Genomic DNA, 27376 nt, shown 5'->3' on the forward strand with positions numbered 1-27376 from the left:
GTCTGTCTGTCTGTCTGTCTCTCTCTCTCTCTCTTCTTTGTGTATGTGTGTGCGCGAGAGTGCGTGCGCCGCCTTCGCGATCGCAAAGAGACAGACACACCGGCGAGTTTTCGACCGTGTATCTGCGAACGAGGACGGACGAGAATCGCGACCGATCGACCGAACGACTGATCGATTCTTCTCTCTTTTCACGATTTACATGGTGAATCTGCTACGAGAGGAGGAACGGACGGAAGCGAACAGAACATTCGGAAGGGCAGCTAACTCGGTTTCGTAGAGTACGCGCGTCAAGCGCGAGAAAAGAAAGAGACAGAAAAAAAGAAAGATATAGTAGAATATCATCCAGAGAGGGATCAGAAGGTGGACGTCGCGGCGCCGACGTCGAGAGGATACGTGGACGGTTTTACCGGGTGGAAACAACCGCGATTCGTCGACAGAGAGAAGAGGAGGTAATAGGATCGTCCGCCACCAAGGTCTACCTTGCCGGCTGAGAGAGAGAGAAAAAGAGAGAAAAGGAGAGAGAGAGAGAGAGAGGAAACGAGACAGAGAGAGAAAGAGAGAGAGAGAGCAAGAGTGAGTGAGCGAACGAACCTGGTACACACGTACTCCGACTCCAACTTTGCCGTTGACTCGCGGTCGGTAAAGCATCGGGACGACGGTGGCGGTGATCCAGCGAGACACTAGCGTTCGCGAACGAGCGCGGCGGTTGGCAGTCGCGGCTTTCTGGTGGACGTGATAAGGACGAACGGTGCGATCCGGCGAGCAAAGCGGTCGACCGTGCGAGAACGAGTTGCGGGAGAAAGAAAGAAAGAAGGAAAGAAACGAAGAACCGATCAGCGATATCCAGCGAAGAGGACAGTAGTATTTGTGAAGAATTTGATATTACATCCGGTGCTACAGTGTGCTATGATCTTGCTATGATCTTGCTATAGGATCTAGAGAACCGAAAGAAATTTAAGAGAGAAAACAAGAGAGGAGGTGAAGAATAAAGAAGAACCGAAATCCGTGCGACGAAGAAAGCCACAAGGTAGAGGACGAGTTCTTGGTCAGCAACTTTGGCGGTGGATTTAATCGTGGTCGATAGCGCGGGGAAAGCAAGAGGAAGCCAAAAGGAAGAAAGGAAATAACCGAGTGTCCTTGATGGGTCATCCGGCACTACATGATCGAGCTGTATCGCGACCGACATTAGCTCACCATCGTCACATCGGGGGAGATTAGAGGCGACCCACGTTTTACTCGCTCCGTTCGGACAACGCGACGAAGCGGCGGGACGAAGCGAAGAGAGGATCTACTTGCTGATCAGCGCGAACCCGGGCGATAAGCAGAGCTCGGCCGTCTCGAGTTGAGTTGAACCGCTGACTCGGCGAACACGGGAGCTGGCTGTTTAAACGCTATTAGTGCCCGCGATCATTTCAATTATCCGCGAATAATTTTCACGTTTGCGTGCAACGATCGTGTACGATCGTCCGCTGTTTGACCCGGTCGCTATCCTCACACTACCTGGTGCATCGATTTCCTTAACGGAAACGAGGACGAGACTCGCCGATTTTCACGTGTACACTGTCGACGATTCTCTGAGAAGATAACCAAAATCCTGGATCCTAACGAGTGAACGATAATGAACTACGATTCTTTGAAAATCGATGAGATCGAGCACGCCGTAGATTCGCTTGGAGTCTCGATGGCTTGATCCACCAATATTAATCGTTACGAGGATAATCCGGCGGTATCGTTTCGATTGATTCGTCTAGGACGATTTCCAAGATAATCCCGGACGATATCGACTTTCTTCCTCCGGCATCATCCGGAATTTAACACCCGATCGCGCTCTCGACAAGCCACGAAGATTATCGCCTGTACGCTCGCACTCGCGCGGGGCTACGCTTGAAAATCGCTCGGTGTCGTTGCTTGACAAAACCGGTTTCGTTCGGCTCGGCGAGTCTCGGCGTTTATACAAAGGTCGTGTGTGAGAGCGCGCTGAGCGCGCGACCACGAGAGAGTGGTAGGAGTGAGATTTATGGAAAACGAATTTACACGAGGTCACACCTACGGGAGCGGCTGTCTATCTCTCTTTCTCCTTTTTTGTATCTTTGTCTTTCTTACTCGTCCGTCTCCTTGTAACTCGTTCTCTCTCTCTCTCTTTCACTTCTCTCCCCCGTTTTCCTTTGTTCATCTATAATTTTATCCGCACGTTAGCTCTGTTAATAATAATTACGGAATTTGTGCGAATAGCGAAGATCACCGGTCAGACGTCGACCACGTTGAAGAATCTTTGAAGAATCGAAATCACGATCGATGAGAGAATGATATTGCTCCGATATCAATTGGCCGGATAAATATGCCATATTTGCAACGGCCTTGAAGAATTTCTTCGCGTCGTCGAAGAATTAAAGGCGGACAGAGATAATGAAGTGTTCGATGACAAAGTCCAGAAGATTTAGTAAAAGGATGAGCCAACAAAAGTGAAGATACTCAGGTCTTTAGAATACCTAAGATCAGAATTAATTTATCAGGAAATTTATGATAAGAAGAATTTTATGCCGTCAAATCATATTCTACAATTAATACGAGAATTAGCTAGTAAAATAAATTTTTGATTGCACACTACGTGAAATCAGTTGAATAATTATAACGGAATAAACTCAAACATTTTTAGAAAGAGAGGAAAAGTAAGACATATTTGAACATTTATGTGATCAGTGCATTATATTTAATCATAATTAAACGTGTGTTGAAGATTCAAGCGTTTCCGTTTTCAAGTGTCGCGATCGATCGAGTGCGTAATCACTGAATAGAGAATCTCGAAAACTTGGGAAAATGTCAGGGGACCTAAGTAGCCCGCGGAAGGAGCAGGACTCCTGGTCGCCTGGGTCGAGTAGCAACGCGTTAATTGCGAGAACATCGACATTGTCGAGAAAAACTTAGCCGTCTTATCGCTCGCTTGATGATCGGCTACGGTGACGATGAAACGTGTGACGAGCGCATCCGTTGCGGCCGCTACGGCCGCCGCAACCCAGGTGCATCATCAGGCCAGGATCCAGGAGTTGTTTGCTCCCGGGCCGGCGACGACGACGACAAGTATGAATACGGCGATGTACGTCGGCGACTCCTACGCTGACGAGCAGGATAAGCAACTTACGATACCCTCCTGGCTTGAGCCGAAGGGCTCGCCGAAGATCAGCCCCGGAACGAACGACGACAGCAAGGCTAAGTCTACGGCGATGTCGCGACTATTAGCCGTCGATTCCGATAACTACATGCTGCGCAAGGGCGCCGCGGCGGCGACAACACCGGTGACACACGGCGCCGCGGCGCCGTCGTCCACCGCCTCCTCGTCGTCGCAGTCATCGTCGTCATTGAACGGTTCCACGAGCGTGCAACTGCAACGGCAGATGCAGAGTCTCGCCATCGGATCGGCCACCGCGCCGTCGATCCTGGCGACGTATGGCAACAACGGCGATCACGTCAATGTCAACGTCGGTCAGCTGTACGATGTCACGCGTACGACATCGAGATCGACGGCGCCGTACACGTCGCCCAGATGGTACGCCGCCGGTAATAGTAACCAGGTGACGAGGCAGCATCGAGAGGGAACGTTGGCGGCAGCGCAGCTCGAGGAACAATCTCTGCAGCAACAGCAGTTGCAGCTGCAATCGCGTACGACGACGACGACGACGCGCGGCGACGCGTCGACGCCCGCGACGTCGGCGGAGGGTGTCGAGAGCGAGCTCGGTTTTACAAAGTTGGTGTGCGCGAGACTGGTGTCCTTTCATCGGTACATGTGTTGGTGCGGCGCGCAGCCTGCCGTGACGGAGGCCGCCGATGCGAACTCGGTCGGCGATCGCGCGAAGGGCGGCAAGAGCGCGGCTACCCCTTACGAAGGGTTAGCCGCGAGACGAACGGTGCGCGACGATAGTTGTAGTAATAGTAGTCTATGCTGCTGCATGTGCGGTTCTCTATGTCCCGCAGAGTGCCACGCGTGCTTCCACATCGTGTGTTCGGACTACAGCGGCCAGCACCTGTGCCAATGGACTACCAAGGGTCACGCGCTACCCGGCCAGGTTCACGACAAGGACAAGGTCAGTAAACGCTCAATGCCTTCTCGTTACATTACGAACGACGTATGCATTCGAATTAGTCATACTCGAGTCGAGTCTCCGTGTTAAGTATTTCCTACAGGAATCTTTGGTTGATGTGATTTTTTTTTATCACTCGGTAAAACGAATGTCGTTATGATACGTTGCGGTTTGAATTATTGCTCGAGAAACATTTTTTCTTCACATTTTTAAAAATGTAGATTTGTGAAAATTCTTAACGCGAAAAATCTATATTATATTAGTAGTAGATATTTTTACTAGTATATCCAGCATTTTTTTTACAATGTAAATCGATTTGTTTCCCTTGCAACTCACATTTTTTCTATACAAGAATTTGACATGACCGAATTATCTTTCGCGCATGTACTATCACAGTTTGGCGAAACAAAAGCGTGCAGAAATCTCGTACAATGCTCAAGGCAAAATCACAATATTCAACGTTAAAACCTCAGGCATTGAAACAAAAAGTTTTTTACCTATATCGAGATGATCGCGCGCAAAAAATGTCGAGACCAAAAAAAGTAATATTTTCGGTGTAGGTGTGTGTGATAAAGATTTATTTTTTATTATATTTCATAGTAATTAAAGCATTAGCAAATGCAGAAAATTTTCATGCGCTATCAGGTGCGTAAAATTTGTAACGTACGAAATATTTTCATCGTGAGAAAATTTTATATTTTCTTGAGATTTTCTTTCGTCTTTTTTCGCACGATCAATACTTAACTCTTTAATCTTTCTTTAAACAATTATATTTTTTTTATTTATTTAAGTAATTGATAGTTCACACAATCTGCTAAGCATTAAACTAAATTAACGATTTTTTTTATCTATTTTATATCGTCTCGATATAGAGGAGAAGTTAACTGTTCCAATTTCGAATGAGTCTGTTCAGGTATGAGATTTACATAGCGTTGCCGCTATTTACTACGAAAGTTTATCCCGAGGCGCGAATTTTACATAAACATGCGAGCGGCGTTTCGTTATCAGGGCGAGACTTGCCCAAGGCTCGATGGAGTAACGATCGAATTTCGACGGTGCTCGGCATAAAATTGAAGCGAAAAAAAGAGCAAAAAATCCAGCCCTGTCCCTTTTTTTTTTTTATGGAAGGTGCAAATAAGCTGAAGCTAAAGTGAATGAAATATCAAGCTAAAATTCTAATTTGTTCAAGTTAAAATTATTTTTATGAGCTAAAATAAAGATGATTTATTATTAACACAATAGAACAAAATGAATAAAATTTAAGGTTTAATAATGTCAAGGCGTATTAATTTGAGAAACGATAATATTGAAAAAATATGATATTATATAAATTTGATTTTTTGCAAAAATATAAATTGGACAAAGTTATAAAATAATGCATTTTAATAATTTTTTTATATAAATCATATAGTATAAATAATTGCGTCTTATTATTCTATTGAATATAATGAAAATCGACAAGTGAAAATTATAATGAAAAATCAATCGTTTAAACATGATAAACGCCACATACACACACATATAAATGAATTATCTTTTTTACATTTTTTAATCACCGCAATTAAAAAAAACTAAAATTATCTTTTAGCAGCAATATAGAACGATATGCTTATATGTGTGTGTCACAGATGACTGAATAGATTAAATGAAATTAATCTGGTGCATTTACATTTATAATCGTAACATAAAAATAGACGATGCTAGGAACGGTGCATATATATTCGCGCAGATTTCAGATATTATCAAGTTTAATGAGTATAAGATAAAAATCATTTTTTGTGACTATCTAAACTTATTATTATAGCGCGATTTTAGATAGATAGCGGAAATACCATTGATTATATAACGAAATTTTTTCAAAGAAAGGCTCTGATGAAATCATTCTTATTTACATGTCATTCTATCGGTAGGATTTCCGTCGCAGAGGTGATAACTTCCGCGAAATAAGTTCCCCATAGCAGGCGTCGCCCAGACCGATGACGGATCGGGTCGCAAAAATTCGCAACGTCTGCGATCCGTGGGATATAGCGCGAGAAAGAAATGATCTCGGCGCGGATTAACCGAGCGTGTCGATCAAGCGGACGTGCAAATGTACACGCGTTGCTGATCGGCGTGAATTATTCGGACGAGAACGACGAACGAGGCTTTATCTCGCGGCTGTCGTCACGATCGCGGACTTGGGGTTACGACTTGGGGAGGTTACATTTTTCTCTTTTCCTTTTTTTTCCCTTTTTTTTTCACGTTTCTGCTTTATCGGGTCCGCGTTGCTCGATAACGGCAGCTGGCGACACATGGAGACGTCTCTTCTCTTCGTATCGCAACGTGCGCTCCCCGTCCGTCTCGCCGCGTCTCCGCGATCGCAATCCGTCGATTTATCTAATCGCGAACTTGGCCGGTCGTGTGGTGCGTTAAATCGCACCGTTTGTTCGAAGCTCCGTATCTTGAGGATCGAGAAAATCGGGAGATGCTCCTCGCGTGCGCGCGAGCGCCTTTGGCTCTTACATAATCTTCGGCGATCGACACCAGATAACAATAGCATTTATCTAGAAAGAGAATAGAGTCGTTCAGAAAAGGAAAAGAATAATAAGACACGTTTCGTTCCTTTTATCACTTTTTTACAAGTCTACGTAATAGTAAACGTCAAACACGTGTAAGTACTATATTATACACGTGTACATTAAATAATCATTAAATGGAAATCATAATTATCGATCATAAGAGATTAGTGTGATGATGGAAATAACGTTATAATTGTATAATATATAATAATATTATATGTGTGTCTGGCTTTTATTACCGTCGAGGGCTTAATTGCTCATTGATAATTAAATAAAGATTATTAATGGTATTTGAATTTTCTATTCGATTCAAATTGACAGAGATTTTGAATTAATCAATTGATATATCTTTTTATTTATTTTTAATTTATTCTTAATTTGAATGAACAAAGTGAATAAGGAATGAGAGAATTAAATAAATTTTTTTAACCTATTATATATATAATGTTTACAGAAAAAAAGCTCTCTGATTGAGAATAATTAAATTTGGAAAACTCTCAGAAGAAATTGCAACACGATATTGTGATTGAAGCAATTTAGTTTCCACCTAAATGATCATATAATGATGAGGAGAAATATGATTATACGTGTGTTCTCTCTGGCATGCCATAATAGAAATAGCTTGTATCATAATCAAATCGTAATATTGTATAAATACATATACTAAAGCAAATATAAGTGATTCAATTAAATTATAAAAAAATGACACGTTTATTGCAGAGATAATTAGAAGAATCGTAAAATTTGCTAAAATTCCTTATACACAGAAATCATCTTAATCGAATCGAGATTTTATCTTAATTATGATAATATACATGTTGCTAAAATAACAAGATTATTTGATAGTTGTATTGTAATTGTGAAGCATTATTTAAGTTAGATTAGTCATAAATATATTTCAGCTGTTATTTACTGCAAATGCAATGCTGATAATCTTAAAAATAACAATTCCAAATACTAGATTAATCTGATACATCGCTTTTTATTACTGAGAAAAAAATTAGGTATCTGAAATTAGATATATCTGAAGAGATCTAAATTATTCCAACTTTCACTCTTCTAATTCGACCAATTAGCGATTACTTCAATTTGCTACATGAATCGTTCTGTAAAACGGTTCTGGTATCATGGATTTAGAAAGGAATTAACATCACGATTGCCAGAATAAAAACACTCAAGTTTCGATGGATCGTGGTGAAGCCGGAAAATTGCCACACGTCCTCATTTGAAAATCTCGAGGATAATAAGCGCGTGCATATATGCTGGTGCTCCGGCTCATTATCCGCTTCCGCTTGCAAAGAATCGATTAATCATATGCGTTAATGACGACTTTACACGATTCACTGTTGATGTTCTTCTCGAATAATTCTTTATTCATTATCAAAAAATAGAGAGATTTTAATGTGTGTTTTTAATTTTTATTTTATAATAATTATTTTAGAGAAAAACAAATAAATAATGATATTTCATTCGCAACATATAATTTCGAATAAATTTTATCTTAACACGATATCAATTTGAGCAATAATTACGAAGATATTTAATGTTGAAAATTGGATAATCGTGAGAAGTTATGATTTTTCTTGGTAGAAAAAATTGATTCCGCGTTTATGCAAGACTCTGATATAAAGTAGCTTATATACACTTTTTTATGTAACCGTAATTTTTCCTCTCATTAGAGGAAATTATTGCGTTATCCTATTTGTCTAAAAACCTCCGATTGCACTACTTTATTTTGATTTGTCTTTTTACAATTCGCGCAATTTAGCCGGGATGATGGCCAGTAGCACAAGCTATGTAAATTCGCCTCACGTGTGTGCGTGCGCGCGCGATCCTCCTCATACGCAAGTGGACTTGGCTCGATTAGTTGTCGCTGATTCTCGTGCCATCGATGTCCACCTACAATCTACGTCTCGTTTCTCTGTTCACAGCCCGTCAGTGAGTGGACATCATTAAACGTAGTTGAATGGATGTCAGCCCTAAATCTGTACCGCTATGCGGACGTGTTCAAGTCGAAGGACATCAAAGGCAGCGATCTGCTTCATCTGGATCGGGAGAAGCTCATGGTAAGCCGATCATTTTAATTATATATTAGCATATCGGTCATCCGTACATCTTGGGATTAAAGTAACCAATGTCATTCCAGCGGCTTGAAAAAGTCGCTTCGAACGGAAGAACTTTGAATGTGGGACATTCGTGAGATTACTGTCGATATTAGATTATTATAATCAAGATAAATTTTATTCTATTAGCATGCCACTTTACTTTCTGCTTTTACTCTAATATAGTCATTCTAATAATGGCAAGCAGATTACAATAATTTAATTTAATGAATAGTCAGATACTTAAATAGAGTAGGGCATATACATATAGTAGAGTCATTATAATGTACTCTACCCTATTTTACTCCGGTTACAAGATTAATGGCATCGATATAGAAGCGGCATATAGTGGTAGCAAAAGATGCGATATATAAAGCAGCTAAAAATAAATTATAATTAGAAATCATTAAAGAGCAACTTATAAAACTAGTATTACAATTTCAGTGAAGACTGACCAGGATTTTTTTTTGTATTTTCTAACGCGTTTGTTACTCGTATTTCTCTAATTGCAAAAGAACAGTGACAGGGGAACCGATTCCGGCGTAGTTTTATATTAATCTCGAAACACACAGTTTCTTATTTAATGAACGATAGTGCAATGACCTCGTTTGCGCGTGTGTTCACCGTTACCAGCAATTAATTACACTATTATGGAATTTTTCTCGAATTTACCGGCAACTCTAAGAGTGCACCGGCCGGCGGTTTCGCTAATGATAGCCAACCATTTTCTTCTCGATCGACTAATTAATCCCGTTCTATTAATCGGCCGCGGTTTAGAGAAATGCAACTGTTAGATGCTTATTAAAATTAATTAAGAGTAAGAATTAATGCGCCGTATCGAACCGATTGCTGCGCGAAGAAACGATCGCAGGGAAGATCGTTTATTTATGTTTATTTAACTTATAACCGAACGGAGAGATACAATATCTGTTGGACGAAGTTGTTCGGCGAATCGAATGCACTCTAGAGAGTCCGGAGTGGATCACCGACGGATACGCACGTGATGATGATGCTGTCGATCGGCTTGCACGGACTCTACTCGGGTTTGGTGAGTCGTTCCTCAGTATCATTTGTCATTTATCGATTTCAATTTGGAATTTAGATTGGAGCAATCAGTATTGCGCGGGTTAAAGTTCTTCATGCGAGAAATTGATCTTTATATTTTATTATTATTGCTGAAGATGGACCAAAAAACGATCCGAAACATACATTTTTAATGCATATTTATCACTGAAATTTAACAATAAAAAATTTGCGCATCAATAATTGCGCGTCTTGGCTCTAATTATTTGCCCACTTAGAATGCACTCTAGTCGGAGCTCAGTCCGATTTTTTACGATGCATACTAATGATGCATGAAATGCACACTCTCACGAAGTAGACTGACCAAAACGTGCAAATTAAGGTTCTTTATGTTCCTGGATCCCGCTTGATTGAAATTTAATTCTGCGACAAATAATCGTCAGCAGTTTGTTATGTGCTGTATCTCTAATTTTAGAAAATACGCACAGATTTAAATTCTTCAGATTTAAATTCGATATATTGCTGACGCGTTTTCTCAAACTTTAACGTTGTATATTTTGACCAGCTATCTGCCTCATGATTGATAAAGTCCCATTTATTTATTCTGTATCGAACTCGTTAATTATTAAATAAAGAAAAGTACCTCAAAATACACACATTTAACATTTATTCTAACGTTTCACATTCCAGAATTAAATAAGTCATTTTCTTTGATCTGTTTAAAAATAGTATAAAATTTGCGCAATGTAACATATTTTTTCCGAGTTTTATATTATTCAGATACCTATGTGAATATATTAAAAAAATATTTTCACATTTACACTATACCCGTATAAAAATATTTTATAACATGTAACTTGGAATTTCGAAATAAGACAATAGACTTAAGAAACAAAACATTTTTATTATATACTGTGAGAGAAAATTTTTCGATATTTCTGCCTCTGAATCATTAGTCCCTTGCTTTTCGCTCGTTTCGGGTCGTGTCGAGACCGAAGTCGGAATCGCGCGATCGAAAATTCTTCGGCTAGTGTTCGGGAGAGATGATGACCTCGAAAGAGTTGAGAGTATCTGGACGACGTTTTCCTTGGCCCGTTGACCTTGTAATTGCCCTGTAGCGTCTGCTACAGTGCGCCACACAGTCGAGTCTTTATCGAATCTCCCTCCCTCTATAGATCTCCCTCTTTCATTCGTTCAGCGCTGATTTTTCTTTATCGTCGAGCACGAAGCGATTTGCAGCTTTCGGCTCGGCGATTCTCTTCTTGTTGCCGCCCGAAAAGCTTCGTATTTGGTTTATCTTCGCAGCGTTACATACTTATTGTAAAATCTAACACGTAAAATCGACAAGAGACGTACGACGGGAGGGAGCTGGATTTAATGAGATCACTTTTATCGGCGCTCCCTATGTCACTCCCTATGATGCACTTATGGCATTTTTTTTTCTTTTTTCGTTTTGATGTCTTCTTCTTTCTTAATAGCCGCGATTCGAGGAGAGGTCTTTATTGAGGCGTACAGGATTGGTGGCCGATACAATTTTTAAACATATGTCGCGATCCTATTACCACACGTCTACTTTAATCCAATGCAATCGCGGCGCTTTCTGTATCGCTATCAGTGCGAAATATTGCGGTAGAATTACTGCGTAGTGCATGAAAATGTAAAATGTATAATTTACCGCGCCGCGGAATATCGCGATAAATGTTCTTTATAACTCCACGCGGTTTTGGCGTTTCAACATAGGTAACGATACATTTATTATCATGTAGGCTATTATTATTCTGTACGCATCGGAAAATTTAACGACGTTTAAAAATGAAGATTTTCAAATCCTCCGAGTTAAAAAAATTCTTATATAGAAATAATCAAATACATTATAAACGAAAGTTTCTCTCTCTTAACAAAATCGTAAGATATTTGTTATATAAAATATATATTGAGCACATGCAAGGAATTAAAAAAGAAATATTTTTAACCTTTAGAGGATAAGATACGAAATATACATCTTGTGCGATTGATAACGTTGAAACAATATTAGATAAATGCTGCGGTCTTGAAAGCGTAGACAGAGATCACTAGCGCACAACGTAAAACGAAATGCTACAAAATATATCGTAAAAGCGGTTTCATCGTATGCACAAGACGTAACTTTTTTATATCCGCTGACTAAGCTTTTTTTTGTTCTTTTTTTTTTTTTTCCTTAATGATCCTGCCATGTGCATGCTAAAATGCTAAATAAACGCTGTCGCAATGAAAACGCACACACATCACCGAGATATAGATATAAAATGCAACGCTACAAAACACAGAGTAAAGATGCTTTTTCTCGCATTGCGAGACACGATATTTTATATCCAATGACCAGAGAATTCGTTTATATTAAACTGATGCAATAGCGTAGATAAAACTATTGCGTCCGTATGCAAATATCAAATGTTTCTTTTATTACATTTTCTTCTCGTAGATATTATATTATTATTATAATATAAATATCTTAGATAAATCTGCAAAACTTTTTCTTCGAATACATATCTATAAAATGAACAAGTTGCCAATTTAACTTAAATATTTATTTTAATATACACACTATTATATACACACACACACACACACACATACACACACATGATTAATATATTATAGCAAGATACAATATAAAAATTTTAACTTTTGACATTTTTCTAACATCTTATAATACTAGAAAAAAAAAGAAAAAATAGCTCGATATATCTATATGTATAGACATGTGTTCCTACGCTTTTCTTACTCTCGGCAGTTACGTCGCGCGTAATGATCGTATCATGCATATGTTTTCCCTATGCGTTACCACGCGTCGCATTATCATAATTATGCAAGAAGCCCGCGCGCGGAGTAACGGGTCGTGATGGACAATCGAATTACACAGGTCGGTGTTGGCTTAAGTATTCTCGCACCGATATACTCCGTGGGAAAACGGGCGTTCCTTTGGACCGTAATTACACCGGCATATTCCACGACGACGGTAATTGCGCTTGTTCGCGAGCGAACGGATAATTAAAAAAATGGTTTGAATTGCAAAGATCCGCGACAGATTCACGCTTGATAATCGGGCTAAGAACAAACGGGGAAAAAGATTCGAGTCTCTCGTTCGCTAATTAAAAATCATGCAGAAATATTATCGGATTATCTTGTGAAACTAACATCCGCACTCGGGATTATTATTTTTTCATATATGTATATAGATCACCATAACTTTTCCGATTAAATTCTTTAGATTTTTTGCAAGAATTTACGTATTCAGTCTCGACGCGTTCTTCGCAGAATAAAAATGCGCGCCTCTCGCCAAGGAAACTATGTGCTCAAATCCCCGTATTATCATGCTAATCGACTCATAAATATATCCTTTTAGTGCGAGAAATCGTTTGATCTTTCGATTCAGTACGTCCTTCGAGGGAATTGTCCTGTTCTGAACGCACGACGAGATATACTGAAAGAGTTCCCTTATTTTTTTTCGCCAGTTTTAGATGTCTCGAATTGTTACTTTATTAAGGCATATCATTCGCAATTTTATTAAGAATTTATTTCATTTGAGAAATCACGCTAGTTTTATTATCAAGAAGTTACTTTATTAAGGCCATCAATATAATAGAGATTTTTTTTAAATAAAATGTATTTCTTTAAAAGTGTATCTTTATATATACTTTTAATATCGTGTTTTTATTGAACAAAAAAAAATGCGAGGAACGCGAAATGCGTCTGTACTGTGTCTGTACTCGGAGCGGATTTTCTCCTTGTCGCAAAATAGCGAATTCTCTCGAGCATTTCTTGGCACTTGGAATAAAATAACGAGCCCGTCAAATTTTATCGCCGCGCTCTCGCACGGCCGCGTAATATATCGATCACTTTACTTTTGCTGGCTTGTCGCCGCTAATAATAGCGTTTGGCCCACTGCGCGCCGTGGCGCCGGTCGAAATAGCGCGCCATCGTACGAGAACGTGCGCCCACAACCGAATACCATAATCTGAAAAAGAAACCAGCTGCCGGAAGCGCTCCCTCTCTTTCTCTCTGTCTCTCTCTGGAACTGGATTAATTTTCTTTTGTTTCTATAATAAAGATAATGTACATAAAATGAAATTATGATTACGAGTGCTCTCGTGCCGTTTCTCTTTTTAATACTTTTATAAAAATTTTTACACAGCTTCTTCTTTCTTTTCGAAAATAAGTCACATATGAATTTGAAACTTTGAGTAACTCGTGTGTATGTGTATGTATTATAATAATAAATATAATAAATACTAATGAACTAGTAAAAAGGAGCCAGATTTAGAATTAAAATTCAAGAGATCTTTGCTCAAACCATTCGCCATTTGAAACTTACCATTAGTCGAAAACAGAACTTGCAGTATAACATATAGTATTTCTTATGTACATTTTCGTACATTTGTAATTTATATTTAAAAAGAATAGATATACATTACATACTCTCATTTTTTCATAATTTAATATATCTGTATATGAAAATGTTCTTCAAATTTATATTTAATAAGATACGTGCTCTTATTATGTTTGAATTTTAATGTGAATATTTTTTTTAATGAAATGTCAAAATTGAATCGTTAAATTGTAGCAAAAATGTAAAAAATGCAATTTTCTCAGTCAGTCGCGGCGACAGAACAAAAACAGTGCAGTTCAGGTCAAGCTTGCGACACGCTTATAAATGTAGCAACGCGAATGTGGGAAATTTAAATTGGACGCGAGAAAAGAAAGCTACGGTCAAGTGATTCAACGAGACAAAATTAATAGAGGAACTAAACTACTCGCGCGACATTGAATCAGCCGATATGGGTCGATTAAAATAATGTGATTATAATGCGCGATTAATCGTATGACGATTATCTCATCAAGCGCACCCAGTAGCAAATGTGCAACTCATTGACGCATATCTATCACTTTGCATCGTGTGAAGGACTCGAACATTTTTATTCTTACCTATAATCAATTAACAATTTATCATTACATTAACGAATATATACACATATTAATATATATTTCTTAGATCTTTCATCGATTTTTTTTATAGATTTTATTAATTCCTTTTTTATCTTTCATCAATTTTCTATTTTTTATTTCACAATTTTAAATTAAGAAGCTACACACCTCGAGGATTATGAAATTTATACCAACTATATCTCTTTTCCTCGATATCCATATATTTATCTACGGTATCACTGGTATAGTTTTTATTTAATTCGTAATTAACGAATCTGTATCTATCTTTCTCTCTCTCTCTCTCTCTTTCCGTCTCCTTATTATATTTAAAATACTGCGCTATCGATCAATTATATTGTCCCTTGCATAAGCTACCTTCTTCGATAATTATAGATATCAATTTGAACCGTCAACACGTACAATATCTCGTGACAGAGATTCGCAAAGAAACTGTAATAGATGGCAAAGACATTTTAGGTTCTCTCGAAGATCTCCATTACGCGAATGCGATCCGCATCGCTAACTCGCGAACCGCGGGGTGCATTGTATCTCTTCGCGAGTGCAGTGCAGGTATTGTGCAACGGCGTTTACCCAACACCTGTTGCCTCGGCCGTGCTCTAGAGAAAACGAGATACTTGCCGGGAGAGAGAGAACAAAGAGAGAGAGAGAGAGGGTCGTAACGACGCGTATAAATTACGATCGTCCGTGTGTTCACCCCTTTTACGAGCGCGGTGCTCCCGACTCTTCAAAGTCCCTCTTGACTGATTTACCGCCACGGTACCCGCGAATTATCTCTCTCCTTGTTGTTCTTTTTAGCGATATCGCTATTCTTAAAGAGTAGATATTTTCCGCGGTTTTGTTTGTGGAAAAGGAAGGTGGCACGCTATAATTTATAACGCGAACAATCGCGATCAATCGCGGAATTTAGAAAGCCTGTGACTGTGTAGCAAATTTATTGAACTGATAATGAATTATATATATATGTACAAATACATTAGACGCTAATTGAAACATGTAAACAATAAATAGAGTATATAAAATATATTTTGCAGTATATGATATTAATTGATATTGATTTTTGACAATTAACAAAAGAACACTTTATCAATCTGAACGTCTGAGGGTTCTTTGAAAGTAGAAACCCAATTATATCAAGCCAATCATGTCGCAAAAAGAAAATTATTAACAAAAGCGACATTTCAAGTTTCTATGTAAAATAATAGATCGCAATTAATTTAATTCTTATAAAACTACGCGATGATTGCGCAAAATTGGGCGAAAGTGTTGTTGGAGATTAGAGACTATAATGATTCTGTGCGTCAATGATGAAAATGTAATTGTCGGCAAAAAAAGTGGGCCGATAGATCTCTTAATCAATCCACTATTTCTGAAACGTTGAACTCTAGTTAGCGTCCGCGGGCTATTTATGACGAGTATATTATTTTTTCTCATTAGTCACTATGTAACTGTCTTCACGCTCGACTTTGACACGCGTTACGCGCCCGCTTTTTATAGTCGTTCTCTTGGCTCGTGTTATACCTTTACGGATTTACAATCGTCACCGGGATACACGCGCATTTTTACCAGTAATGCGATGGAAAAGTCTCCGCGACTCTCGGTGACTCTGTGGAATTGGCCCCGAAGAATTCTGTCGTCTTCTGTTGCACACGTGGCAAATTAAGTCGGTCAAAGGTTACGAAAGTGCGAGATAAATATTTGAAACAAGTGATCATAATAATTACATAGTAATAATTTTCAAGTTATTTAAAACAAAATATTTCGTTTCACATCGTTTACGTAAAATGTGTGCTTGTTATATATTTAATATATTATATATTCTCTCGAGAAAAATAATATAAGTAGACAAATAAATAAATCTAAAATAAAACTTGGATGGTTAGAATTTAAAATATTTAATAATAAAATATTTTTTATATTTTCTCTATTAGAATAGCTTTTACCACATGTTTATATAATAATTTTATAAATTAATTAATTTTTTATTGTTTTATAACACTTTTATATTTAAATCAATTAATTTTTTTTTCTACGAAGAGTTATAGTAATACAATAAAAATTTGTGCCGAGTAGGAAGAGCTATTAATTCGTCATTCAATCACTAAACATATGTTTCAGTAATATCTTAATTATTAATTTACAATAATTTATTCATTTATTTATTTATTTACATTAGCCGATAAAATTATATATTTTGACTCTACATCCTGAATATAGTATAATTGTACTGATTCCGACAAATCAGCAGATTTCTCCCAAAGAAGCATCCAAAACTTCGACTGAGCACGCAATAACACATGGCAATTTAGAAAAAAATCAAAATGGGGAAACGAACAAGCAGATCGTTACTTCTGTCAAACGTATGGAAAATAGTTCGATGGTCAAAGTTTTGGATAATGGCGCTAAATGGGCGCCTCTCTTCGTCGAGCAAAATTTAACAGATCTCTCCCAAAGAAGCATCCAAAACTTCGACTGAGCACGCAATAACACATGGCAATTTAGAAAAAAATCAAAATGGGGACGAACAGTTAGATCGTTTTTAAAATACATATTTTTCTGCGTCGTAGTAGGGCTTTTTATTTGAGATCTTGTTGTCTCACCGCGTGAAGATTAAATCTGAAACGTCACGCTCGTCTTAAAAGATAAACTAGTGTCCTTTTTCATTCGAACACATGCGAAATTTCGCCGTGTGATTCTGTTGCAGAATATGGGCATAAAAGATGAATTCCATCAAAGGAATATTTTGGTCTGCATCGAGGAACTCTGCCAACCGTCGCCGCCATCCTCGGTGGCGACGGAGACGACGGGCTCCCCGGCTCTCAGCACAACGATGCCGACGTCCGGTGTCGCCCCGGAATCGGGCTGCTCGCTCGGAGTCAACTATCCGGGCAACAACGTGGTCAATAACGCGCACAATCTCAGGCCGCACAGCTTCAGCGTCTTGGAGAAGTGCGGCAAATGCCATAAATACCTTAGGGGCCTCTTACATCAAGGCTTTCTCTGCCAAGGTACGCCCGTTTTTCTCCTTTATCGAGTCGTAATCCGTCAAGTACTTTGAATTGACTGAATTTTATAATCGACGCGAAGGACCTTCATTGAGAGTCATTTTGTGCAATTTAATCTATTATATTTTTTTTACATTCGGATTCCTATTCTTTTCGTGATAATTACAAATTATAATTGCGTTTTCATTTTTAATTAATTCCTTGAATGAAGCCGCGTTATTTTTCTTTGATTCCATTTGATATCCATAAAATAATTATGACTTTTAACGATTTTATACGGACTGTGAAATTTATCATTGAAAATACTCGGCAATTGATAATTTCATGTTTACATTCCTGCATGACAGTTATTAATTCTGAAACTAGAACCAATAAGACAGAAAAAAAAAAACTATGCGTTTCGCGCTGTTGATCTTGCGAATTTTCTGCATTGCGCAGATTGCGGGTTGGTCGCTCACAGGACGTGTTCAGTGACGGGTTTGCCTTCCAATTGCATATCGGTCGACACGGACAATCGTATCAGCAGGTTTACTTCAGGTAAGTCACGTTGTTTGAGTCGCCGGCTCGGCGCCGCCTTCGTCATTGCAAATTTTATAGCGCGGCATAGCCGTAGATATAGGTATAAGATGCAGGACGCTCGTTAATTCTCCGTCGCGTCCCCTAATTGATAGAACACGGAAAGAGAGGCTGAAAAATTTAGTTGTCCTCTAAAATGGGAGGTTGCGTCAGAAACGCGCTCGGTGGCATCGTAACCGGCCACCGGCCGGTCCGGCGATCGTATGACGAGTTACGAAGTTAACAAGGCAAGGACGCCCGTTCTGGCGCCTGGCTGCGCGCACCTCGCTCTATGATAACCTGGATCACTTCACGGAGACTTGCATTTCACGGCTGACGACTTTCTTCCATTGAAATCCCTCCGCGTCGCGGTCGCGTGGGAGTCGCCTCACTTGCTGGCATTTAATGATTCTTAACCGAGCGTGCGAGTTTCAACACGGTTTTGCCTCGCTCTACGATGCATTCTCTGTATCACGAGGAAAAGTAATATCCATGCTACGAGAAAAAGACGGTCTACAAAATCTCAGCATTAGATTGAATTTATTTCGATACGATTTTTGTAATAATTTTTCGATAAAAAGTAGAGAGAGAAAAGGTTTTGTGTCAATATTCAATTAAATATCGCTGAAAGTAACTCTATGGCGATGCGATAAGAAGTCAAGCTTATTAAATTTGTGAAACGATGAAATAATTTTCGAGAAAATTGAAATTAAGAGATTTTATTCCCTCCAATCCATAATCATATTTTTTTCTAAATTTTTATAACGAAACTTTATGATATCTCGCGATTTAGATTCAAACAAATTTCGTCTATTGGACATCTTTTTAACACATCGACACATTAATTATTTTCTTTCTCTTCATTTATGCTGATAACTATCGACTCTTTAGATCGTCGGTATTTTCCCAAGTCGCTCCAGTCACCAGCTGGAGTTGCCTTGTAATGTGTACCTTTGACAGCGTGATAGTTAAACGGCGCGAATATCTCTCAGACAACGATAATCGGCAGAGACAACGCAGGCGAGGCTTAACGCTCGTGCCGTCAACGCGCGCCTCCAATGATGCATTTAATTAACGCTGCACACGCCGCAGCACGAATGACGGAATCGAATATTTGTGCATAGCAAAACCGCGAACACGGCGCCAGTCTTCAGGGCCGTGTCACCCCGTCGCCTCGCTGCCCCCGATCCTTCATTCATTTATTCCAGGCTCCGTCGTCAATTGCATTTGTACATATCGCGCGACGGTGCATCGATCGCTAGAAATTATCGTCCGACTGATAATGTTTATTCAATGCGATGTGTCAATTTGTGACTAATGATCATAATAACAATTTTGAGATTTAATTCGATAATATTAATGGGACAGATAATTCTGTGAGTAACGAATAGAGTTATCGGTGCGATGGAGAGTTTCGGGACATCCTGTTCACAGGATGTTAATTACGCTTTGATTTAGTTATCCATTTTATCAGGAAATTCGTCGAGGGAAGTCGGATCTAACAAACTCCCGTTTTAACGACCTCAGAAATGTGGCCATCCCCCCAATGGGATCGCGGACAATCTAATCTCGCGTTTTACGAAGGAGAAGGCTTGGTATATCGCGTCGTACGAGTGACTAACAATCGTCGATGCGGTTTTCATACCGTGCGGTTTCACACGTACGTGTACGCGATTGTTGCATCGGCTTGGGTTGATTTATAGTAATTGGTAGCGTTTAATCGCTTATACGCGAGTCATCGGCGTCTCTCGAGCGAGCTACACACGTGGAGGTGTAACGACGGCAATTACGCTCCTCTCCTGCGAGAGCAAAAATTCGAGTCACGTGCGACCGCACGCCGGCGACTTCGACATTGACAGTCTCGCAGATTGCATCTGTCCGTTTGAAAAGTTGATTGAAAATGACGCAGCAATCAATTTAAATCTTTAATTGTATTTGCTAAGGCTTGACATCTTACTCTCGCAGCTTTTCGATGCATAACGCATGAATTTGCAATGTTACGTTCACTTATCGTATTAATAATTATAAATTCAACGATGCAAATGTAGCGGTAAATGCAATTTTTAAGATATGTAATTTTGTAATTTCTATAATTCAATTATTCGAATATCTTGTGATTCGTTGACAGAGTTTTAGAATTCTAAATTGCTACAGTTTCGCAGAATTCGAACGCGAAATCGACGCCGTAAAACAAAGCTTCGAAAGCCGCAAATCACACCCAAAATTCGAGTATTCGTATGAGTGTCTCCATGTATTTACACGCGCATTGATTTATTTGAGTCCGACGAAACGGATTCGTGACGAATATCGAATGGCCCGGCTGTCCTCCGCCATGCATCCGCGCATAAAATTCGCATGCGTGTGCCGACGTTCACGCCCGTAGATCGTGTTTTAATTCTGACTTTTTGTATCCCTCCCTCTCGGTCACTCGTCCTTCCTAAGAGAATAAGAAGAAGATACGGTCATGAAGAAACAAGACGTCGCCGTTGCGGTCGTAAAAATAAATTTCTCTCCTCCTCCTCCTCCTCCTCCTCCACCACCTCCTCTACCCCCCCCTCCTACGCAATGTTCTCTGCTCCGGTCCGATCCGCTCGCCGCACTCTCGTCCTCTCTCTTGTCATAATGCATGCGTACGCGTCTTTGATTGTACAAGTGGCGTGTGTGCGTGGTATTCGCGAAAGAAAGAGAGAGAAGGAGCGAAAAAGAGATCGGCGGCCTGAAAATATGATCGCGCATATATCCTCGCGCGAAAATAAAGTCAAAGGTTCGTCAGCCGTGCGAAATGAAAAAAAAAAAGAAAAAAAAGGAAGAAACGGAAAAATTGAAGGAAAAGACGGACGACCGTAGGGCGGAGAAGTTCACTGGCGCGAAAATCCGCGAAAAACCGCGAGAAAACCTTCGAGAATTCCTCGGGCGGCTGCGGCGTTATGCAATTCCGCCGTCGTCGCTTTGTCCTCGCCGAATTTCGCGTTCGAATGGGACGTCTCGGAAATGAAGAGAGAAGCGAGAAGGCTATATTCTGGTTTCATCCTGCGAATTTATATTATTTCATGATTGATTGCGCTTTGCATGACATACTTTGACCTTAACATTTTAAACTTGACAAGGATTACAGCTGGATGATTTAAGTCTTAATTAAATAGGCAAGTACTGGAGCATGTTACAATATAGTTATATGTAATTATAAAATCAATGAGATAAACAGATTTTACAATTCGATATAATTGATTATTTTTTAAAAAAGAAGACTAGAAGAACAAAACATGACACATACATATCATGCGTGCTTTGAAACGATAATATGAAACATTTAATTTGATGGAATATGTTTATTACATTTTGTCTTGAATTTTATATATAGTTCAGTGATTTAACATATTCTATATTGTTATACATTAAAATTACTTGCTTTCTTAAAAAAGGATAATATCATGATATGATCAGATTAGATGCGATCATATTGATCTTAGCAGATAAGATCCTTGATTTTGTACTCTAACCGTGTAATGAGCACATAAGCTCTACGCTCTCTCTCTCTATCTTTTCCTCTGATTAAATATATTCGATAAAGTATTATTGAAAAACATACAATTATAAAATGTATTTGTTCTCTCATTACTTGTCTGGCTAAAGTTTACATCCCACAATAACGTTACAATTTACAATGCTGTGACAAAAAAATAATAGATGTTTTAATGTTGTGTATATATATCTTTTTTTTGTATTTTTTTTTTTTTTTTTTTTTTTAGTTTCAAGTATTAATTATGTAATTTCTATATTTTCGCGTTTGGGAAGAAATGTGCAACGCTGTGCGAATAGAATGCGTCTCATGATTCAAAAATCTGCCCACAATTCTACGAATTCATGCGAGGAATTTCGGGTTGGGTCTACGGTCACCTCGATGTTTGTCGCACCAAACAGTACGCGGTATTTATCGCACTTTACAGTATTCGGTCTCGCGCTGTGCTCGCAATTCGACACCGCCAGCCATGCGGCGCCGATCCTGGTGGAGCGGTGCACCCACGCCCTCGAGCAGCAGGCGTTCGCCGACACAACGCTGGACCTCTACAAAGTTTATCACAGCAGTCCGCCTAATGAGCAGACCCTCGAGCTGCGACAAAAGCTGAACGAAGGTAAGACGCGCGAACCGTGGCGGGCCGGATCGAGCTATAAATAGCCGGCGGCAGTCATTCCACAATGTTCGGCCCGCGTGTTGCAAAAATTTCGAGGCGCGCAAAACCAGATGCACTCACGGGTGCGTTGCGGAGGCCTTGCCGATACAAAAAGAAAAAAAGAAAAAAAAAAGATAGAAAAACTGCGAATGTGCGCTTATTTTGCACGACGGATCGTGCAACAAACGAACGCGATAGAATTCAGGATCCCTTTCGGGCTTTTAAGAGACAAAAATCCGGCCGCATGTTTGTGCGGAAAATATCTCACCCGTGCGTATTGTCGAAACTTATTTTAACTTCTCGCAAAGTGCACGGTATACGAATCATTTGTTTTCAAAGTGGCGTTAAGTAAGTTTCCCACATTTCCTCAGAAAGATATACTACTGCTATTTATATCTGCATCGTGTATTTGTATACAAGTATACATTGATCTTAGATCTAGATTTGACTTAACACTTGGTGCTTTATCACGTTTTGCACGCGCAATTATTTATCTAACATTGAGAAAGCGCTTTCTACAAATTCAGAATTTATCAATCTAGTCGCTTTCTTTTGCGCGCGCGCGCGCAATGATTATTTAAATATATTTAAAATAAATACTTCTTTTTCTATACACGTCTGTCTAGACAATCAAGCTTCTTAACGTGTAAAATCTTGTTGCGCGAGAAATTGATAAAAAATTTGTAAAGCAAAAGGTATTATGCAAATATCTCGAGGAAATGAATGAAACTTTTATAATCAGAAGTATATTTCGCTCAAAATTGTCGCGCACCTTATATTTAATCATTAACACATAATATTGTATGATTAGAATTATGTACCAATAATCTCGATGATAAAACCAAACGCATGTGACATAATATTTTTAGATGTCTATAATGCGGATTTAAATCCGTACACCCCGCAGTGTATTGCGAGTGTCTTGAAGAAGTTCCTGCGGGAATTGCCGGATCCGGTGATCCCTGTACAATGGTACGATAGATTCCTAGAGGCGTCAAGTGAGTATATACGTGTATATATATATATATATATATATATATATATATCAATTAAAAGTTTTTAAATATTTTTCTCAATCAATTATTATGATATAATTCTAATAACATTGATCGCAAATGCTTGAATTTGTTTTTATTTCTTAGGTATGAGAAGTGACGAGCAATGCGCGACGCGCCTCAATCAATTAGTATCCGAGCTACCGGAACATCATCGTAGCACATTATGCCATTTGATGGCGCACTTTTGTCGCATCTGTCAGTTGCAGCACGGAAGGGGCTACACGGAACCGCCAACCATCCTCGTGCAAGTGCTCTGCCACATATTTCTCAGGCCGCCCTGGGAGCGAATCATGTGAGTGCCACGTGAATTTCTTCGATTGCAGTGGAAGGGTTGGGAGTAGAACATGATTCACATGATGCTTTTTTTATTGGCGACGATTAAAAAACATCAAGGATGCTGGCATTAGTTTTTCCGCCTTGTTGAGACTAATTAAGTTAAAAGAATTGAACTTTCTAACTCGCTAGCATCGTATGTTGTTTAAATTCTCTTGTAAAAAAAGTCGTGTATAGATTGTATAACTGGTTACTTTCAAATATATAATACTATTATATAATGATTATAATATACTACTATATTACGAAAAAAGATTGACTGGTTTGGCACGACCGCATTGCTATTAATAGATAAAATTACTCAATAAGACCACCTGTAATACTTAATTACAAAGAATTTAAACATTGCATTGCGCATATTTTATTACAGCCAAGTTGTCCACAACACGGAGGCACATATACGCATAATGGAATTGCTGTTGTTGCATGGCGATTGGAACGAGAAGCTACCGGAGTTTGCCAGTCCCCCTCAATTGCCCCCGCGTAAAGTTTCGAGACCGCAGTTTCCAATTTTGGACCAACTCTCGATTCTAGAAGGCGATGCCGTAGACAGAACGGCACCTGGCGCAGATACTGGCAAGGACCAACAACCACACAGGTGATTCTCAAGTTTGATTTTGATTTTGGTCCAAATCTTAATCTAGGTTGCAAATTTTTGTTTGTAGTTCCAATTCTACATTGAATTTTAATTCGAATCTTTCTGTCGATTTACTTTAATGCTATATTTGTAATTTTAGTTTTATTCTTTTTACAAATTGTTTTTTAAGGTTTATTATATAATTACACAGTTAAATAACGAATAATTATAACTAACACTGAAAAAATTCCAGGCCGCGCACGCTTCAAGAGGCCGAATGGTATTGGGGTGACATCACGAGGGATGATGTGAACGAGATGATGATTGATTCACCGGACGGCACCTTTCTGGTACGCAATGCGTCTTCCAAGTGCGGCGAGTATACTCTGACACTACGTAAGGGCGGGACCAACAAACTTATTAAGATCAGCCATCGAAATGGGAAATATGGATTCTCGGATCCTTATAATTTCCATTCGGTCATCGAGCTGGTCGACTATTATAGGAACTGCTCGCTCGCACAGTACAACTCCGTGCTGGATATTAAGCTACTCTACCCTGTATCGCGATTTCAGCAGGTAATTTTCACGAACTTTCCGATCGACTTAATGGTAGCTTTACTGTAATCATATTTGAACTAATTCTCTGTTGTTTGTTGGAAAACAGGAAGATGAAATCGCGAATACGACCGACATGGCAAAAGTCCTGCAAAAATTTCTTGAATTGGAGAAAGAAGTAAATGACGGTATCCGGCAGTACCACCATTGTTGGGACTTATACACCAGAACAGCCAATGAAGTTGGGCTAAAGATTCAGGCGTTGGAAGCCTTTGAGGAAGCCATCAAGATGTTTGAAGAACAGATAAAGTTACAAGAGAGATTCCAGAAGGAGGCTCAGCCTCACGAGATTTCCACGTGAGTATTCTATTCTTTCTTCACTTTGCAAAATATATATATATTTTAACCTAAGGTATTACATATTGTATTGAGAATATATTGACCAAAATAATATACAACATATTATACAGTATATAAAAAACATGATGATAATATTCATAAGATTCCGATTCCGCGCATGACAAAAACAATAGAATCCGCATTATTAATTAACATTGCGCTAAATGATTACAGTTTAATGGATAATTCGGAGTTGCTGAAACGAAGACTAAAGGCCTTAAAAGACAGCAGAGATCAATTACAGGAGAGCACGAACCAACAAGTTGCCTACAACAGAACCCTTGAAAGAGAAACGTGCAGGTTGAAGTCGGAAACTGGACAACTCGCGCGGCAAAGGGATCGCTATGCTTTGTATGTATTCTGTTTTAAAGGTTTCAAATATTTCTTTTCTTTATTTATTGGAAAACTATCTAACTTGTTCGCATTTTGTTTCAAATGCAGATGGTTAAAGAAAAACGGGATGAAACAGAACAAGATGGACTTTGCGGTCCATTCTGACGAAAAAACGTGGCTCTACCTACAGGGTTCTCGTCCCGATGCTGATCATATTCTGAAGGGCCGACCCGACGGTACTTTCCTTGTTCGTCGATCAAGAACGGGCCAGTACGCGCTCTCCATAGTGTAAGTCTCTTTTCTAACGTAAATGACGATCATACTCCGAATTTAATAAATTAGAATAAACGTTTATAAATGTCACGATTATAACACACGGATAACAATAGAACAGTTTAAAACAAAGATTAATTTATCACCAATTTATCAGATATTTTACCATCTCACGCGATAGATAAAACAATGAAATTCTTTTTATGATTCGGAATCCAATATTAAAGATTATATTTTATTATTAAGTTGACTTTGTAGTTTGTACGATGACTTACTCGAGAATCACAATGTTACAGGTGCAATGGCACGGTGCAACACTGCATAATATACGGCACTGAGCGTGGCTATGGTTTTGCCGAGCCTTATAACATTCACGAGAGCCTGAAACATCTGGTGCTGCACTATGCCCAGAACTCCTTAGAGGAGCACAACGAGTGCCTAACCACCACCTTGGCCTATCCGGCGTTTGCGCCACCCGCGGCGCTCGCGCAACTACAATCCCAACAGAAGCAATTGCAGATTTACACCCAAAACCAAACGCCGTTTGCGCGATTATCCCACGAGAATCAGCTTCTCATGCCGCATACGTAATATTTGCATGCTGATTAGCATCGCGATCAGGATCCGATCGAGTTCGAGTATGTTCACGCAGATGTGAATTCTGCTACTACAAGCATCATTCGCCGACACGATCGGCGAATCCGATCGGATCACGCAAGCCTTCCTTGACGAGTTTGAACATGTTTCGCTGCGAAACAGAATGTTCCTTCGTTCGGGAACATTTTTCAAAACCGCGTACAATAATTATGCACATAGTCAGAGGAAACAATATCTCGCGCGAATCGACATCATAAAAGCGCGCAATCGAAAGCGTGCAATCGAAAGCGTGCAACTGGATGCTTGATTATCATCGAACGATAGGTAGATAAGTCACGAGGTCTATGAAAACACCTTCGACAAAACGTATTTAATAGCCGCAACAGTAATAATCATAAGAACTACTAGCGATAGAATTAGGTGTACACGCGTTATCGTGGTAACGATCGCTTTGACTAACGCAGAGGTTTCCAAACGGCACGTCACGACATCCTTGAAAAGATACGGTTTTTATCCGAAAAGACGTAAAAATAAGAGATAAGCAAGTCTTCTTCCATATCCGAGATGTTTTACAATGAATTAAAAAACTTGAAAGGTAATTCCGGAAAATTGTATCGTGTCTTTATATCAGCAGCGGTTTTTTAAGTATGATTAAATATTCGAACATTTTTTTCAATTAGGATTTAGAGATGATACGAGAATGTTAAGTTAAAAGTAGTTGACTGCTTGAGTTTTATAAATAAAGATGAACAAACGTAAGAGAGAGAGAGAGAGA

At 39.2% G+C, this 27376-nt stretch overlaps 1 protein-coding gene across 1 annotated transcript; it reads left to right on the forward strand.

Annotated features, from left to right (window-relative positions):
- Positions 1-26672, forward strand: LOC115245827. Its single transcript, XM_029824314.1, has 13 exons — positions 1-4079; positions 8566-8700; positions 17447-17750; positions 18186-18284; positions 22250-22435; positions 23344-23472; positions 23617-23824; positions 24236-24463; positions 24696-25020; positions 25109-25356; positions 25573-25749; positions 25840-26019; positions 26301-26672. Exons 1-13 carry the CDS (start codon positions 2964-2966, stop codon positions 26593-26595), a joined length of 3630 nt encoding a protein of 1209 aa, XP_029680174.1. The 5' UTR covers positions 1-2963; the 3' UTR covers positions 26596-26672.
- The last annotated feature ends 704 nt before the right edge of the window (positions 26673-27376 follow it).

Source organism: Formica exsecta, unplaced genomic scaffold (assembly GCF_003651465.1).
Source record: "Formica exsecta isolate Colony F162 unplaced genomic scaffold, ASM365146v1 scaffold1327, whole genome shotgun sequence".
In the NCBI taxonomy this organism is placed as follows: Eukaryota; Metazoa; Arthropoda; class Insecta; order Hymenoptera; family Formicidae; genus Formica; species Formica exsecta.

Excerpts from the sequence above, each read along its gene's own strand:
- LOC115245827 (XM_029824314.1), top strand. The coding sequence starts at position 2,964 with ATGAAACGTGTGACGAGCGCATCCGTTGCGGCCGCTACGGCCGCCGCA. Across the intron at positions 8,701-17,446 it reads TGGATCGGGAGAAGCTCATG|AATATGGGCATAAAAGATGA; the intron begins GTAAGCCGATCA and ends ATTCTGTTGCAG. Across the intron at positions 26,020-26,300 it reads CAGTACGCGCTCTCCATAGT|GTGCAATGGCACGGTGCAAC; the intron begins GTAAGTCTCTTT and ends ACAATGTTACAG.